At 54.1% G+C, this 19,213-nt stretch overlaps 1 protein-coding gene and 1 pseudogene across 2 annotated transcripts, besides 1 other annotated feature; both read left to right on the forward strand.

Annotated features, from left to right (window-relative positions):
- The first annotated feature begins 2,858 nt into the window (after nucleotides 1-2,858).
- NCS57_00554400 lies at nucleotides 2,859-5,165 on the forward strand (annotated as a pseudogene). Its single transcript has 3 exons — nucleotides 2,859-2,960; nucleotides 3,020-3,076; nucleotides 3,135-5,165.
- Nucleotides 2,859-5,165: a sequence feature.
- Nucleotides 5,166-14,163: 8,998 nt separating this feature from the next.
- On the forward strand, nucleotides 14,164-16,812 carry NCS57_00554500 (CP2 domain-containing protein; the record flags this gene model as incomplete). Its single annotated transcript, XM_053055462.1, has 3 exons — nucleotides 14,164-14,177; nucleotides 14,305-14,463; nucleotides 14,592-16,812. The coding sequence occupies 3 exons, from the start codon at nucleotides 14,164-14,166 to the stop codon at nucleotides 16,810-16,812; spliced, it is 2,394 nt and encodes a 797-aa protein (XP_052914417.1).
- Nucleotides 16,813-19,213: the final 2,401 nt, after the last annotated feature.

Here is a 19,213-nt window from a genome sequence, read left to right on the forward strand (position 1 = left end):
CACCCTCAAGGATGGACGCGCAGTGACACATGATGCAGACCCTTTTCTCTCTCAAGTCGAGTCTGTCTCCCGTGTCCATGCCATGCTGCGCTATGCAGGGAGACAGGTGTGGGTTGTCGCGGACCCTTCAACGCCTGCTGCTCGAAACCTGGAAAACACCCACCCAGGCCGGGGTGATGGTCGACACGAAGGCTATCGAGCTGTGCCCTTGGACCGCCCAGCTCGCGGAGCCACGTTCCTGGCTGTGATTCCTTTCATCCCGAGGAATGCTAGCCAATTCCCCTCTTCGATCGATGCGGGATGCATGTCGCAACCCACGATTGAGTTCCAGACCCGGTTGTTTGGGTCATTGGTCCGCTATGGACGTTAACTCGAGTCACTAGAGTCAAGAACCCAGCGTGATGTTGCATCGGTCTTGACTCTTGCTCATCTCCCAGATCCGTCGCGCGCTGTTCCTCAGATGCTGCCATAAAGGAGGTATCCTCTTGCTTTTTATCGAGCCATGGCTTCGGTCTGAGTTTGAGGGGGCTGACGCAGTCGTGAGACTCCCAGATATCAGTGTCAAATCAAGGGTCCGTTTCGAGAATGCGGCTTGTTGATTTGGCCCAGAGTCGATAGTGCATCCACTCAAACATCCTAAGGTGAGAAAAGGCGGGAAAGGTTGGAGGGATCCAAGTACCGAGAGGAGAGAGCCCCATAATGCAGGAAAGGGGACCATATCAGACCTAGCACAAGGGACCGAGTCCCTTTGACGACAATGGACCTTCCATTGGCTCGGCGCTAGAAGAAAATACGAAGACAACGGCCGTCTGGGCTAGGAGCTTGTTGAGAAAACGGGGCGGCTGTCAGTAATTGACTACGCTTGTAGTAGTCAATATTGAAGCAGGAGTCATGATGGCCGAGTACAACCAACGATCCGACTCGGTCATCTGTCTGTCCCCAACCCAGGCTGGTTCCATGGTAGCATCCGCCGTAGGCTCCGTTCGCCTGGAATGGACGCTGTGACTGGGAGAGTAGGCGAGGGAGCAGGCTCTCAGATCTCATTCAGCGGATCTAACCGGGAGAGTGATCGACCAAAGGTGAGAGAACATCCTTGGAGGGCAATTTGGTGCGCGGGAGCGGGCTAGGCAAGGGGTGTGGCTTTGTGGTTTGCTAGCCCAGGTCTTCAGGCAAGATCTTCTCCTCACATGCCGCCTGACGGCCGGGGCATAACTCGCTTAGCTGGGTTCTCTGAGTGGTTGCTAGGTCGGATAGCGTGTCGGAGGACCTCGCATAGAGGGCCCTTGGAACATGTTTAGAAGCCTTCTTGTCGTGAAGAGATAAGCGGATGTTGAGGAAGAAGAGACAAGCGAGCTGGATGGAGCTTCACGGGACCGTGGCCCTGGCCCTGGCCGTTGGTCAGGTGCAGATTTGGAAGGACGGAAATACAGTGCACATCGGATGGGGCAGCTCTGGCGCGAACTGTATTTGCGCACTGTACCAAGCAGGTCCCTCTGGCCACCGAATACACTGGCAAGACTTTGAGCAGCAAATTGCGGCAATGAGTCCAAACCCGGCATCAGGACAACACATTCAATGATGGTAAAGGACATTCTGAACTGGCCCCTTCAAGATTGCGGGGTCAATGGGCTGCTGTCCCTCCTCCAAAGTGCCCTGGAACTCCAGCTTGAACTTTAGCTGCCAGTCACAACGCAAGGATCGCCAGGGAGACAAAAATCTACGAGTGAGACATGTGATAGGGAAAAACAAAGGAAACAAAGAAACAACAGAGGGCGGGTTCGACGCCAGACCACGCAATCATGACTTGACCTGAGACCATCAGTCGTTGCTCTGTCGGCACGCTCGGCCTCGTACAGCAGCCAGAGCGGGAACTGTCTGTCTGGTATTCAAAGGTTTCATCACAATTCAGAACATTTTTGTCTCGGAAACATCCTCGTCGGGGAAACGGCCTCTTCAAGGAGGTTAAAAAGGTCAGACAATTCCAGACCCAAGACTTGTTAATGCTGACTGAGGTGAGATACTGTGCGTCTCCAGCACCGCACAGCACAGGCATGTCTCTGTCTCCCAAACCACACACCGAAAAAGAAAAAGCAAGCATCCGAAACTCGTCGGACTACCCGGCGAGCCAGCAATGATTAATGATTAGTATTAGTCCCCCCAACCGGGCTCGGCCGCCTCCCGGAACCGAGACGACACCCATCTCTGCTGGTTCGAGAAGCCCTGTCGTGCCTGGCGAGGTGCCTGTCCCATGCGTCCGTCTAAGGCTGTCGATTCTTGTTTAGCTGCCACGAGGCTCAGGCGAAAAAAAGGTTGGCTTCACGACGGCGCTGTCAACTGTCAGGTGGTTACACAACTGTCAACCCTTTTTTCTCCTCCCGGGCCAATGAAATGTTGATCGGCATAAGTCAGAGCTTAATTGGGAGACATGCCCCGAACCGGCAGGTAGAACGGCAGCAAAGGCCAATGGCACCGTATTTGACAGAATCAATCACGATTACTGTAGAGAGCCGCGAGGGGTGAGTTTGCCGCATACTGTAGAAATGATGAGTCGGTTGTACCTGATAACAAGGAAGTTCACGAGAGCTGGAATGCTCACCAAAGTCTATCGAAGCTCATCGTCCGAGAGAGAGTTCCGCCACGGGCCGTGCGGGACCAACGGCTGCACGCACTGTTGCACTGTAGCACCCCTGAACGCTTACCTCAGCAAATCACCCCGCACACACCGAGGATTCGGTGAGCTCACCTCGGTGAAGAATTTCCCGTGCGCTGCATGAGGCTCAGGGCCATTGAGTCACCCGCAAGCCCCACGTCGAGCTTTCTTCCTCGTCTTCACAACTCACGCCCACATCACGTCAAGCAGCGTTCAACGCATCGACAACATGTCGCACAAGGGCAAGGGCAAGAAGTCCGCCAAGTCTGGCGGCGCCGAGAGCAAGAGCGAGGATGTTCTCCAGGCCGTTGTATGTGACATCGCGGGGTATCGGTTTGGCGCAAATCGAGCTCACAATGTGCTTCCCAGGTTCTCGCCGACTCGTTCCAGGATAGATACAGACCCTTTTCGACCGAGAAGCCAAGAGTGAGGGACCTTGAATTGAGCTTTGCTCTCCATACTCAAGCTGACACCATTTGCCCAGTGTCTTCTCCCACTCGCCAACACCCCTCTCATCGAATACACCCTCGAGTTCCTGGCTATGAATGGCGTCAACGAAGTATACATCTACTGTGGTGCCCATACCGACCAAGTCGAAGACTACATCAGCCGCTCCAGATGGTCGACCGCCGCGCGAACATGCCCCTTCTCCGTCCTTCAATTCGTCCGAGTCTCGGATGCGCGATCAGTTGGTGACGTCCTCCGTGACATGGACAAGCGATCACTTGTCGACGGCGATTTTATCCTGGTAAACGGAGATCTAGTCTCGAACATCATGCTTGACAGTGCCCTCGCAGCGCATCGCAAGAGAAGAGAAACCAGCGCGGCCAACATCATGACCATGGTTTTGCGAAGTGGAGGACTGGAGGACCATCGAACAAAGACTAGCGGTATCACACCCATTTTTGTGGTTGACACCAAGACGAACCGATGTCTTCACTACGACGAAATGAACCCCCTGACGAGTGACCGGTATATGGCCCTGGACCCGGCTGTGGTGGATGAGCTGTCGACTGAATTCGAGATCCGGGCCGACCTCATTGATGCACAGATCGACATCTGTACTCCCGAAGTTCTCGCCCTCTGGTCGGAAAGCTTCGACTACGAACTTCCTCGAAAGAACTTCTTGCACGGTGTGCTCAAGGACTGGGAGCTGAACGGCAAGATGATTTACACAGAGATCTTGGAAGAGGGCTACGCCGCGCGGGCAAGCAACCTGCAACTATACGACGCCATTAGCCGCGACGTTCTCGACCGGTGGACATACCCATTCATCCCAGAATGCAACGTCGTTCCCAAGCAGACGTATCAGCGCCATATTAACGGTGTGGTAGCTGAGCACGGCGCCTTCTACGCAAACGACGCCACAGTCTCCAACACAATCCTCGGCGGAAACAGCACCATCGGGTCAGGGAGCAAGATTATCAACAGCATCATTGGCAGGGACTGCAAGATTGGGGCCAACGTGGTTTTGGAGGACTGCTTCGTCTGGAATGACGCTACCATCGAGGATGGTGCAAGGATATCGCGATCAGTCGTGGCAGACGCCGCTACCATCGGAAAGAACTATTCGATACCCGCTGGCAGCTTGATTTCCTTCGGCGTCAAAGTCAGCGACGACACGATCCTGTCCAAGAGTGTCATCATCTCATGTGTAGACTCTGAGGGCAACCCCGTTACCCCTGACACCAAACTCCTCGGCTCTGGTACCAACGCCGCTCCCTTTACCGACCCCGAAGACGAGGAACTCGACGATGAGGACCCGGCCCTGCTTCAGAAGTCTCTCCTCTACTCCCTCGCAGAGTTCAACATCTCCACCTCATCCGTCTCAACCCTCTCTTCTGAAATTTCCGAGGACAGCCTCGACCAAGGACACCTTTCCATTGGTACCTCCACCAGATCGCGGCTTTCATCATTCGCTTCAGATGAGGCTGGCGAGAAGATGTCATTCCACAACGATGCAGTCCACGGTCTGCTCGACGCTCTCCGAGCTGAGTCTGGTGATTTCGACTCGGCAAAGCTCGAGTTCATGGGTCTTCGTCTTGCCAACGACGCCTCAGACGCCATGATGCGTCGTGCTGTCGCCACTGCCTTTGCCCGTCACGCGGCTGAGCTGCTCACACCCGAGTACGGCGCTCTCGACCCTAACAAGGCCGCTGGGCGAGCTCTTACCGCGCGCCGCGGCGCCATCACCTTTATCAATGAGGTTGGTATCGGTGGTGAGGAGGATGACAACCAGGCCGAGCAAGTAGAGTTCATTCTTGCACTGCAGAAGGCTCTCGCACACGCACACGGGCCCGACCAATCCCGGGTTGGCGTCGTGCTCGCCGCCCTCCTCCAGCAGCTGTACACTGCCGACATCCTCGAGGAAGAGGGTATCATGGGATGGTGGGGAGATGAGCGTTCCGATGACGGCGAGGGCATGGTGGCCCTGAAGGAGAAGTGTCGGGTGCTGGTCGAGTGGCTGGAGAATGCAGAGGAGGAAGACGACGACGACGAGAGCGATGATGAATAGACGGATGCTTTTGTATATATCCATAAGGATATGGGAGTTTAAAAGAACAAAGTAAAATGATTCGAGTCAAGTTGTCTGTCACAAAAGGGTAATGGCCGTGAGTGTGATATTGTCCAACCGCCAAGGCTTATCCCCATAAGCCAGGGACACCTTAAGCTCAACATGTAGACATCATCTGAGCCAATACGGCAAGCGACAGTTTGCTCAGCTGCATTGCTATGCTGATACCTGTATTTCCTTTGCTAGTTTGTCTTGAAAAGTCATGCAAGGAGGTTGAGTCATGTTCCATAAAGACTTGATCCAACGAAATCAATTCAACAATGATCTCTAGTTCCATATTTCCTAGCTATGAAACTAACCATCAATAAGAGAGTGGTTTTCTTTTTTTTTTTTTTTTTTTTTGGGGGGGGGGGGGGGGGGGGGGGGGGGGGGGGGGGAGGAACTGGGAGAAACAATGTTGATATACAGGAGGTCCTTATTGTCTATAGCATTGGGTTTCCCCGTTCGTCAGAGCCATAGCAAGCGCCACGCAAGTCTATCCACAAGTGTTTACGTGACCGATGGTTGTAAATCGAGGTTCACAAGCAGCGCCCAAGCTGTCATCAAGAGTTCTGCCCTCATGGAATCCAGTTCCAGGCAGCGTGCCGGGAGTTCGTTGTGTTTATAAGTGAAAACGCATATATTTCATTCAAATGATAAAAAGATAGAGTTACCACTGAACTCGGTTGATTCTTCACCGTCTATCCACAACTATGTACCCTCAAGTTTGCAACTACCCGACAGCTTGCCTCAACCCCATCAGAACGTGGCTCAACAGCCATTGGGTTTATTCAATTTGAATGAATGAGAGAGACAAAAGGTTTAGAGAGTCCTGGGTCGTCTCCAATAGCTCCCTAATCGTGTGTAGACTATGGTCAAACTTACTGTTCCATCACCAACACAGAGGGAGGAGTGAGACTCCAAGGCCTGCATGTGCGTCATGTATCGCAACGACACCCATTCCGCATCTCTCGAAATTGATGAATGTCGTCTCTTGCTAAACTACCCCTTTTCAGCCCAAAAATAGTATCAGTGACAATATCGCCCTTCGTCGTCAGCTCGACGGTAGATGAACTGATTCATGTAATTGCGCGAGACGGTGAGATGTCATCACTGCAACGTTGAATAGTAAACCATGATGAATCTCAGTTAAGTCGTACGTAGTATGTACCAGCTCTCTGGGTTTGGTGCCATTCGGTTAGAGTTGACCATCTCGAGAACCCTAGTCTTGGTCATCTTCGGCAAGTCCATGAAGCTGCAGTCTCTGCTAGATGTGGCAGGTCGGCTACCACCAGGCTCGTATCTAGCGCACATCTTATTGTGAATTATAGAATTCACCTGAGGCTATTCTCAGCTCGACAGGATCCGTCGTTGCGGTAGCACTACCAAACTCTTGGTCAAGGTTGCAGGCCATCCATGCTACTATCACAAACGCACTGCAACCATGACCGGTCAACCCCGAACAAAGGCTGATCTGCACCGAGATGGTCATATTGGAGATAAAAATGGCAGTTCCAAAAATATTTGATCATCGTCCCTTATCTTGATCCATCGTCTCCGCTCCGCTTGCCTCACCGACGACGCGCCATCGCTTCGCTTGCCGGCGCTGGGATACCCTTCGCAGCAACGATCTACCCGCCTCACCACCAGCCTCGCAGCCCTAACACGCGGGAAAAAAAGAATCAGTCAGGGGGCCGGCGACGTGGAGAAGGTGGGCATTCTCCAAATGCCATTTCCACGTCATGTTGCTGAATGTGGTGCAGAGACGATGCCAGATGTGCATGGGTTGGATGTGCGATGATGTAGTGATCATCCAAACCGGTGCCCTCTTGGGAATGACAGTCCCAACCATACTTTGAGCCCTGTAGCGACGACAGCTTCTGGAAGAAGACCCTGAATAGGGGACCCTTGATCATCATGAGTTTCGTTGCGACCACAACGTTAAGATTGTCGAGATATCGCTGGCAATACGAGGTGGCAAATGTGGCTTGCTGCGGGAAGGATGGCATTCTCAACAACCTCATCTTTGCTGGTGATAGTGTTGTACATGAACAGATTGACGGAACAACCCAGGCACGGGAGGGGAGGGGTGTGGCTTCAGCTGCTGTGTGAGGTGAGTGTGCACAACTGAGCAAAGCAAATGCCTAGCCAACATGTCGCATCTGCATGGCCCCTATGTGAATGGTGATACTGAAAGTGATAGTCGACTGAAGCCCTTGATCAAAGCCATGTCGCCTTTCAACAACCAAATACACACAAGGAGATATGAGGGCTGACCTCGCTGGCCTAGATCTCATTCTGCAGCATGCGACAATAAGCTTTTCAAGGCCTCCCAAGTTGGAGCAAGCGTAGGCTCTTTCGAATATTGCTTGCGAGTTATCGACTCAGCAATAGACCTCTCCTCGACTTAGAGCGTGCTTCATCCATCACACAAGGCCGTGTAATCACGGGCTTGTTCTAACAAAGCTCCATCGCCCGAAGTAGGGGTTCGCCATCGCCACGGGCTCATCCCAGGGTTGCATCCCCCCCCGGCTTTGCAGGGTGTGATGAATCCCGGTAGGATTACCGCAAGGCTTATACTTCCGTAATGGGTGTTCCCGCCGGTGGATGGATGGGTGAGAAGCAGCATTCCCAATCCTCTCATTGCCCCAAACCCGAGTCTGCCAAGGCCTTGAGGAACCGCGCGCCGCGGGTAAGGGTCAGCTTGCGTATATGCGCTTGTCTGCAGGCTCCAACTGAAGTGCGAGGTCCCTGACTATCTTGGAAACGTTATTATGAGCGAATCCAAGAGCCCGGGTGAACTTCCACCAATTGTTCGGCACGCGGATTCAGCCGGCACGCCAAAAGATGCCGGAAGACGAGCGTCTTGGGGCCGACCCCTGCTATCACATCACTGCAGCTGGGCTAAGCCTTGGCGAGCATGTACTCTGACATCTCGGGAATTGGACCATTCAGCCCTTGGGGGCCAAAGCCCTACACATCCATCGATGACGTCAAAGCCTCCCAACACAGTCATGTTCGTGATGGCCATCCACCAGGTGAGGAGATCAGCAGGCGGGATGACGGCACACATCGTTTCAGAGCGACGCCACCATGGCGGCACTCGTTGTTGATTTGCTTCAGATAGCTTCTCAGACCGCATCTTTCTGTTTCGGAATTGGACCGTTGGACCATCTTGCGTCTCAATGGACAAAGGGATGCCACGTCGACTAGTCTCGGTCAACCGTGGTTGTTCTTTTCCCTTGTTCTGGCATGGTATGCATGAACCCTTGCAAATGCTCGATATCCTACTCCTCAACAGCCCCAGAGCTATTCCGTCTCGAGCCTAGATGGCGGAAAGATGCGTGCTCTCGAGAGTTTCAGCCTCGTGGGTAGACTGACGTGGAAGGATTCTGAAGAGCTGCGATGACATCATCGGCCTCTTTGCGGTCGGGGTGTGGCTGGGGCTCGGGTTCTCGTGATGGTGGACTACATGTTGGGGCATGTAGCGCGACGAAATTGGTGCCATGTCCGCTCAGTTATTGACCAGGGTGCTCCTAGAGCCCGCGGCAAAAGGCACGGCGCGCGTCTGATAGAGCCTCTCGCCATGAAAGCTTGAGCCCAAGCTTGTAGTATCCAGCAATCGATACCCAGCTTCGTACAACCAGTAGACAGAGGACTCGGCAATTGTCCGTACTCTCAGATCATGTTGTGAAACAATCTTCAAGTGCGACTGTCTCACACTGACCAACCCCAAGCGCTGCAGGTCATCACGAGCCAGTTGTCATCTGTGGGGTAGTTGAGTGACACTGCATCGAAGGCTTTGATCGACATTGACGGCTTTGTGCGAGGCAGGCAGCTCGGTGGCGAGCAACTGTTTGCCGCGATCCAACGCCTAACTAATACCCCGCGTGTCGACAATATGGCCCATCTTCGTCTGGTCAGCCATGACAAAGAAAGAGAGTTCATATCCCAAACTGTTGCCAGCAGCCTTCTAACCCCAAAAGAGCCACCACAGGTGCTCTTTTGAAGCAAATTTCTGTCGATGTGAGGTTGCGTTACATCGCGTGCAAATCCGCCCGAAGACTGCGTGGTGTTCACACCAAGATACCCGCAGGTCCAGCAGGGCTCCTGGGTCACCAGCCACAGTTTATCACAGACTCTGACTGGAAAACCCAAGTCGCAAAGACCGAGGGAATCTTCTAGGCGCCATGGGCAGCAGAGGTAGAAGAACGGTGTGGGTGGACAAGCGTGAAAACTCCATCCCGAGTCGTCGAAGCGCCAAGGCCGGGGGCCCGCAGTTGAGCTTTCTCCAGCGCATCAAAGGTGACAGTGACGTATGCGACATGCAAGTCGACCTCTGCGTTGGGATTGAGGTTGAGGGCTTGTATGTGCCGCAAAAGCGCTTGCCGGTGAGGTCCGAAGTTCAATGCTCGAGATGATTGAGCTTGGGCTGGGTGCCAGACCTTCATCGGCGATTCTAATACAAAGCCTGCACCTTGGCTTAATGCATAATATGTCCTCTCCGCTGGAAGCAGACCGTCTTCCGCACGAGCCTCGAAACGGCACGGTCCTGCATCCGCACGTCGTACACCCCAAAGCTGAACATGCAATTCTCTTATGCCATGGGGACTCGACCGGGGTTGGGTTGCCCTCCGAGATGGTCATAGATGGGACTGGCAGGGTTGCCCTGGCATATACAGCTCCGTCACCACACCTTTGGAGGAGAAGCTCTGCATCGATGCTCACTTCGTCTAAAACAAGACGAATCGAGTAGTCGGCGCCAATTGGAATACAGCAGGCTTGATTCGGTAAATCCCACGCCATGTAGCCGCCGTGGATCCGTATGAGAGGAGGTAGTGCGTCCGAAAGGTTTTATTCTGGAATTGTCAGAACCCGAAGAGTTTCGTGGTGTTTCAAGAGACGTACTGTTTCTCCGTCCAATCTCGACCTTTTCTTTTTGCGCCCAGAATCAGGCAGGTCGATGCGACAAAGTCCTCTCCATTCCAGCATCTGGCTGTCAAACAACCCTGTGCTCGAGATTATTAAATCGCCCTAGTGTGATATGCGATCCTCAAGACGAGAATAGGTGTAGTATCAGACGACGTCCACCTAATTCGCTTCATTTTCTCGGATCCAGCTGCTTGCTTTGCCATTTATTCATAGTCAGTCGATTTAGTAACGGCCGCGGCGGCTCAGACTCCGAATGGAGTTGATAATCCGGGACAAGGTGCCATTGGGTGCAAGGATGTATTCGAGCATGTGGAAATTGGCCACCAACAAAGAGGAGGACAGTCAGTAATGTTATTCCTGACTATGACGGATGACAGTAGCAATCATGACGAGAAGTGAATGGTTGAAGAGAATTGAAGGTTCAACATCAGCGACTGCCTCTTTCACTTCAACTGGCAGGGGCGACAAGCCACGCAATACTAGCCACGCGTCAAGCCACACATGCCGCCACAGTCAAGTCACACCAACGGTGGCTTGCCTTTCGAATGATCAGCGCAAATGGTGTTCCAGGGCTGGTCTACCGTATTGGTTGACACATATCAAAAGAAGGAGCTTTGAGCATCAAAGATTAAGGTTTCGTGATCCCTTCCGAATGGTAGATCCGATGTGGCTTCGTCCCCTCCCTTTGTGAGGCGGTGTCTGGAGCCACACAGGTCGTGGTCCATCTGGAGGTCAACATGGACAAGACGGGAATGGATGCTCAGAGAGACGACACCCCAACCACAGAACGCAGAGTACCTACTTGCCGGCACTCAGACGGGAGCAGGGTGTGAAGATCACTGACGGGAAATGGCAGAAAAGGTCAACAGAACAACGTCAGCAATGCTCAAAGACGGACCTCGGCGACCGCTTCTGATGCAGTGCATGGCTCTCACGAAACGCATTCCCAACGTCGCTAGTCCCAGGCTGAATTGGGACAAGCGGTTAGAGAGAAATGGTTCGATTGTGACGGCCTAGGTCTCTTCTGATTGAAGCCAGCGGGCGGATAAGCTCGACCAGATGCCCTCGGCGTGCCGCTGGGTCGATTCAGGCAGTTCGGCAGCGGCGTGTACAAGCGCGCTCCGCGTGGGCGAAATTGCCTTGACGGGCTGTCATTGGCGATTGATGGACCGGCAAGAAAGGTTCGGCACAGCCACACGGGGAGCAGGACTGATTTCAGCTTGGGAATGTCACCTTTGATCGACCGTAGTGGCAGAAAACAGTTCTCCCTTCCACTGTAACGGGCACAACAAGCCCACTCAAGGGTCAATATCTCGCCATAGGCCATGGGATGTTATGGTGAATGACAGCCCTGGTCAGGTGGCTGGCCCCAAAGGGGAAGGCCTAGACACATAGGTCATTTTTCGGTCCGTGGATGCTGCAGATGTAGAGGGACAGATGCGCTCCCATCCGTCATGCCGCTTGTGCCATGCCAAAATGGATGCCATGCTGCTGCTGCTCATGGATGGATGCTTCTGACCCTATCGCGCTGTTTTGCTAAACGGGGTCGGACCGGGCCAATGAGGACGAGGGATCGAAGAGGCAGCAGGGGCCGGCGGCAGAGGCATCACAACGTCGGCGGGAAGCGGGAGATGAGGCATCACCACCACCACAATGCTTGGGATGGAAGGGACGGAGCCTCTTTTTTTTTTTTTTTTTTTTTTTTTCTCCTTCTCGGCCGGTTGTCATTAGTCCCGTCGTGTTAATTTGCTGGCATCTGTAGTCTCGTCCGTAAGGAGCTTCAAGGGCCAGTCGGCCGTGGCGCCTGAGCAGTCTCAAACAATGGCTCCATCCCCGGCCCCCGATGGGACAGGCAGCTGGCGATGCAACTTTCGATGAGGGGTGATTTTGGGCTGGACAGCCGATTGCCAGAGGTGCTCTTGGGCTGAAGAGCCGATGACAGAGTAAAGATCCGATCCAGCTAGTGAGTTGCTGTGGGTTCAGGGCCTCCACATCCCACGACGCTGGCGTTCCTGCGTAAGGGTTACCGCTGTTGTATCCGGAGCTAGGGCCACCTGGGCTCTGCTTTTGGGAGAAGCAGCAGCAGGAGGATGGTCCGCCCGGGGAAAGGACGGGAGTTTTTCTGGGGGTGGTTCTTTCCACTGGGAGTGCAGTGCTCGAGGAAGGTGAAAGTGTGGCTCAGGCGTCAGTCGGAGCCACTCTCCAGCATCAAACACCATTTTGGCCCTCAACTCAATTTCGTCCATCCATCCATCCATCCACCCACTGGCCAGACTGACCGGTGCCCCGAGTCTCAACGTCTGCGGCGCTGTCTCTCATTTGCCCGCGACGCCGGTCCTCCCTCGTCACAAGCCACATGCCTCCTCGGCAAACCAGACAGGGAGAGGAACAGCGACAAGATGGGAGTCAGAAGGGGTGTCGCCATAACATCCGGAGGCGAGAAGGGCTCTGGCCGTTTGTCCCGCACTAACAATTTCGATATCGACGAGCCTCTTCTTCGTCCTTCCGTCTTCCCCACTGCCTGCGCACCTCTAGCACGCACAGGGATTCGAGTGCCCGCCGACCCTTGACCCTGGCTGATGAGAAGACGCCTGCTAGGGCCAGGGTCCCCCCTTGCTTGTTTGCCTCCATCATTATGACCCCACAGGCTCCCGATAATCGATGGATGGATGTCCTTCTGACTGAGTGCAGCGTAGACAGTGGTGAGCGACAAAGAAGTCCATCCTTCAGAGAGGGGACCTCCACGAGCCCCTTCGGGAGTGGCAGCAATAGTCTGTTGATGGCCAACCTTTAAAATCACGCCTCAGCTCAGGCCTCCCAGCTCAGGTTCCATATTGCACGGTATATCGCTGCTGCCGCGACATTGCAGACAGAAGCCACACAACGGCATTTCACCCAAGACAACGGGGAGCCATTTCACCATCCCATCCATCCCATCCCATCCCATCCCTCACTCAGGCGGCATCCCGGCACTGCGGGCAAGCTATTATCGCCCCCGATTCCTCCTCCACTCCAGAGCACATCGGATTGGGGCTTGGGACCGAGGACCTATACCATACCTGCACAACACACAACCGTCGCTAGGACCTCTGGACGAATCCCCCATCTCACAAGTCTTCCCGACCTGGCCTCCATCGCAACACACCCAGCGCAGACAGACAGCGCTGGAACAGCAGCTATAACAACATTTCTTCGCCCTTGAACTCCAAAACAATAAACATCCATCTCGGCATCACTTTTGATCGTCGCGTCGCGTCGCATCGGCATCGCACCACTCCCTGGTGTCTGGCTCCAAGCACAAAGCCGTGCGGCACAGGCACTCAACATCTCTGCGTACACACCACCCTCACCCACTCACCCTCCTCCCATCACCCACTTCAACTTTGACCACTCGATCCACGACACCGCCTCGGCGCCCCGGGCTTTGGGACTTGGGTACGAGGTACCTGTGGCCTAGCCTTCAAAGTCAGATCTTCTCCGTCGAGTTGTTCGCCCTCCTCCTCCTTCGGCGGGACTGACGACAGGTCCCCACCCCATCCAATATACCCTTACCTTCTTCTAGCTTACCTGACCCTTTCCAATTACTACCTACACCACCCGCTAGCATATCCCACGACTTCACGCACTTCTTCTGTTTTTTATTTTATTGCTCTCTGCCTCGCAAGACTTAACCGCCGTCTGTCACCACTCGCTCAGAGCAGCTGGCTCATATCAAGCTTGGACTCGTTTCGCCGCTGCAACACATCTAACGGTTCCCGCGAATAGCGCTTCCTAACCTCCAACTTCGGACAAGCGACGCCCACCGCCCACTCGCCCTCGCAACGCTCCAGAATCCACGCATTTGAATCAATGAACAGCGTCGGCGACTGATATTGACGTTCCTCCTCACCTCTGCGCATATAAGTGATTGTCGCGAGACTGCGCCATCACTGACCACCCGAACCGAAATACACCTTGGCCCTCGTCGCTGCGCTGACAACAATCGGGCATTGCTGTCCTGGGCCGGCCCAGCTACGCCCACTTTAACATGTTTCGACAAAGGTACGCTGCCCAACGCTGTGCCGACTTGCGCGCCTTTGCGATTTCCGGGTGCAGACTTGAGAGCCACTACATCTCACATGTCACCATCTCCCTCGTTTGGCAGCATGCTAACATATCACTTCTACAGAACAAGCTCTCAGAAGCCGGGGGATGAGCTGCTTGCCAACTTCCGACAGCAGTTCCCCGAGGTCGCGGCAGTCAGCACCTCGGCCGCCGCGCCAGTTATATCGCAGACCGCTGGCGCCGATAATACTACTCTTGCTCCCACGGTGCCTCTGCCTGAAAGGTATGTCATGGTCCCTTGAGCAGCTTCACGAGCATCCTGGCCCCGCCAATAAGTCCCGCGCAACATTTCAACTCGGAACTGCCTTTTGGGCTCTTGAGCAGTGTCGCTAATCTAGCTTCCTACAACAGAACCCAGGGTATTGGTCAAGATGCATTTCGCGACCAAGACCCTACTCCTCGGGCGACGAATGACCCGTGGAGATTCACTCCCTCACTTCTAGATCCCAATTCCATGTCTTTCGCCAACTTCGCCAATGCGCCACCTGGCTATTACACACCCACACCTGGAGGCACAAACACCCTATTCCACCCTCAAGCTGGCGATTTGCATACTCCGACACTGGGACTCGGTATGGGCCTCAACACGCCGCTGTCCATGCCAACATCTGGGGATGGGATGCAACCTGGCCCAAGCCAAGCAGTTATGGACATGACAGGTTTCCAGGCTTTGCAACCGCATCAGTTTCACCACTTCAACCCGTTTATTCAGGCGCCCCCGCCGCAGCCTGCCTTTGCGCCGTCCACTTTCGTCCACCAGGACACTGGATATGAGACGATGGATCAGGATGGGTCGCCTATGGACTCGGACCCTTCCGAAGAACGCATGTCATCTATCGGGGCCACCCTTCAGAAGACAACCCCATTAGTTGGCCTACAGTCGCGCCAGTTCTCCAGTCCCATGACCCATCCGCTACCTCCCTCGGCCGAGAAGTTTCGATTTCACTCAACACTTAACGCCCCCACGGCCATGATCAAGCATTCAGACGAAATTCCTGTCACTTATCTCAACAAGGGACAGGCATACTCCTTGTCCGTCGCCGACACTAATGCCACCATGCCCGTGGCACCTGGAACCAAATACCGCACATTTGTCCGTGTTTCGTTCGAAGACGACCAGCAGCGACAGCGTCCAGGTGTGTGCTGGGGTCTTTGGAAGGAGGGCAGAGGTACCAACGAGGCGCACCAAAGAGGAGGAAAACTCCAGGCAGTTGAGTACGTTGAGGCAGGGCAGCCTGCTGAAGGTGACGACAAGAGGACTCGAGTGGAACTAGAGTCGTCTTCCTTCGACGGATTTTGCGTTACTTGGACCCCTGGAATCAACGGGCCCCCCGAAGTCAACATTGCGGTCCGTTTCAACTTTCTTTCTACCGACTTCAGCCACTCGAAGGGTGTCAAGGGTATTCCTGTGAGGCTCTGCGCCAAAACCCACCCCGTTCCCTGCGACCCCTCGCAGCCAGCCGCTGACGCGAATCCCGATATCTGCTACTGCAAGGTCAAGCTCTTCCGCGATCATGGAGCAGAAAGAAAGCTATCCAACGACGTTGCGCATGTCAAGAAGTCTATCGACAAGCTTAAGCAGCAAATTGCGCAGGCCGAGAGCGGATTGAAGGACTTTGGGAAGCGGAAGCGCTCAAGCGGTGCTGCAAAGATGGGAGATCAGCGCCCAGGAAAGGTGCAGAAACACAAGCGAACGTGGTCGATGTCCTCGGCCAGCTCCGCTGGGGGTGGCAACGGTGGAAGAATGTCCATGGAAGAGGATCTTCACTTCAAACTACAGACTCTACAGGACATGTTTACCAGCACACGGCCTGTCAGTGTCCTGTTCCTTCGAGGCGAGGAACTTGACGATCCCGATTTGCACCCGGTATCGCTACCAGGAGACGTCTCGCCCCTGACTAGACCTGAAGGCCGCGACGGTCCCAACTGGCAGGCTCGGAGCGGGCGAAGCTCTCTCGCTGGTTCCATGATCTCCCCCTCGCCTAGCTCACTTTCTCTAGCGTCGCAGGCTTCTGGCATCGGCCCAGGCGGCCCATGGCAGGGTTTTGACTCGGTCGCGGGAGGTGACATGTCACGCAAGGGCTCGGAACAACCCACCAGGATCAACAAGGGCGATGATGACGGTAGCCTGAGCGGCTGGATCGAGGCATTGGGTGTCGACGCATCCTATCGGCCCCCTCAAGAACGAAGCCCAAAGCCCATTGCGTGTTTCTATATCCTTCGACGGACCCAGGACGAATCCGGAAAGCCGGATTATCATCGAGCTATCTACCTGATGCAGCGCACGCTCCAGGAGTTGAACAACAGAATTGCAGCCAAGTGGGGCTTCGACTCGTCGCAAATTCTCCGTACGATCCGAACGATTCAGAACGGTCTAGAAGTCGAGATGGACGACGATGTGGTTCAAGAGCTCAAGGAGGGTCAGGACATGACTCTCGAAATCGAAGAGGTTATCGGACAGCCTGACGCAGTAAAGAGGGAGTGGGAAATGGCAGTTGACTCTGCCGACGACAGTCCCGAGACTTCCAACGACAAGGCAACAAGCGGTTACATTCTCCGCCTCAGCTTTTAATTTCTTTTCATTTCTTTTCTCTCTATCTGTTTCGTTGCTGTCGATTTGTCTTTTGCGTATGACGGCTTTGCAGCAAATGAGGGCTTGGGTCTAGACTGGGGATTGCACTGTTTTGCTTGGTTCCCCAGCCTGTCACCAGGTTGGGCTCACGATCACATACATACACGGAAAGGGATTGTGACTCTGAGGCGTTGACGACTTCTTCTTTTTATTCTTCTTCAAAAATGATACCACCGGTTTTTTTTATGAGAAGATCTTGGGAGGCGAGTGTTTGTTTTGCTTTCTTTGCTTCTACTCTTGCAGTCTCGTCTTGGTTTTGTTCATGAGGAAGGTTTGAGTTATCCGGGCAGAGGATTGAGGTTATCACCATTACCGGTCTTCGAGCAACAAACAAGGGATCACACCGCCACCTTTGCCCCTATCTGGTTCCCCTTTGTCAGTTTCCATGACTCTTGTGGGCACCGTTCTTTGCCTATTTGGCAGCCAACATCCTCATTATTCCGTCGACTCGAAACACAGGTCGGATGCAACGAGGCCTTTTTACCACTATAATAATTTTTGGCAACTTGAATCACACCCAAGAAGCACACGCAGCGTACATGCACACACCACACCACACCAGTCCCAACGTACACGAAAATGGGGACTTACGAAGTAATGCAGGCGGAAATGGGATAGGACGAGGAAACGGAAAGGAGTATCGATGCTGTTATTGTTGTTGATGCGAAGACATGTATGTATATACTATGGCATATACAATACCCATACTTTTTGAAGATGTCTGAAGAAACACCCCTCTCATTCTCTCTGTCTCTCTGTAACTACGGAGACCCCACATGGTCATGATTCAAACGGCGGAGATTGCAGAGACAGTCTGAGGGTCCTGGTTCAAGTGGCGGCCCAAGCCTTGACGCGAAACGGCCGCTATTCGCTACTACGGCGTCTTGGCTAGTGTGGTCGAGGATGGCGCCATTGCTGGATGCCGAGGCCCCGTGACCGAGCAGTCTCCCACCAGTCCAGATGCGTGGTTGCGTTTGCAGACAGCGGGTTCGCTTCATGATCAGAAAGTCCTAGGATGCTGCATGATGCTATTGTTTATTGCGCATCGTGGACGAATGGAGTTTGCTCGATCGCAGGCTGTCTCGAGGTGGCTGGTGCATCGTTGTCCAGACGCCTCATCAGATGAGGCTTCGCGTCTTGGCCTTTTCTCTTGGTGTACGGTGTACCCAATACCAAGGGGCCCGAGAATTAAAGGACGAACACCCTGGCCCCAGTCGAATCTCCGGAGCTTTCGATCCGGCGGCTCTCGGATGCCAGAGGTTTTACGGGAGACACAGCATACTACGTGGGAGGACATGGCTCAAGACGGCTCTGCAGTCGAACGGCGAGATATGATCCCAAAGATGGCACAACATGAAGTTGTACAACGACCACAACATGAGGCATCCATCCCCCCCGGCCAAGGGGCCCCTTTGGAGCCGTCTTCCGAGATGGTTTGGGTTGTGCTGTAGGGCGTGGCTGGTACTGGTACTGATACGCCGAGTATAATCGTCACAAATGCCGAGCTTAGCCACTAGCGAGCATTGCAGTACATTAGATGTGGCGTGTGGCGAGGGGCTTGCGCGTCAGCGTCTGTGGCTGTGGCTGTGCTCTGGGGTTGCATTGCATCGCGGGACGGGATGCGTAGGGTTTGATTAACGTTGTGGCTCGTGAGGAGTTCAGCTCGTCTCGATTAGGAAATGAGATTGGGGGAACATCAAATGCTTGACGTCTTGTGCATGGATAGGCCATGTTTCATGAGGAATGTGTGTTGGAAGCGTTATGGCTTGTGATTTGTTGTTTGTTTACCTTGATCAATTCGATGCGTTGTCCTGGCGGACATCAGAGACGCATCGAGACTCTTATCTCGGCGTGATGAAGAGAGAGACTCCATGATTGCGCATAGAGGATCCAATGCAATTGATCCCGAACTTTCCTGGATCATCAATTGGTCGTATGCTTGCCTGTTGGCTTGGCCGTTTCGAACCGACTTCTCGGCACGGAATTGGCGGCATCTACGGATCGCCTACCAAAAAACCACATGACGGACAAGTCTCGATCATCGCCGATCGCATGCAGCCGAGACTTTGTCCATCCTTTCAGAGTTCCCAGCTCGGGCGGCATCTCTTTTCCGCTGTCATCATCATCGTCAATGCACGGGGGGCATTATCGCTTGTGCGATGCCTGAGAAGGAGGGGGCAGTCATGATCGTGTAACCCTTCGTCACTAGCCACAATCGAGGTTCGACAGCTCGCGCCTCAGGGGACCTCGACGCGATCGACAGAACCGGCTTCATTCGCTTCCCACCCTCTCGGGGCCCTCTCAGCTCGGCAAGGGTCTTTCAACGGCCCGGATGAGACAT

This window comes from Fusarium keratoplasticum, chromosome 4, assembly GCF_025433545.1.
Source record: "Fusarium keratoplasticum isolate Fu6.1 chromosome 4, whole genome shotgun sequence".
NCBI lineage: Eukaryota > Fungi > Ascomycota > Sordariomycetes > Hypocreales > Nectriaceae > Fusarium > Fusarium keratoplasticum.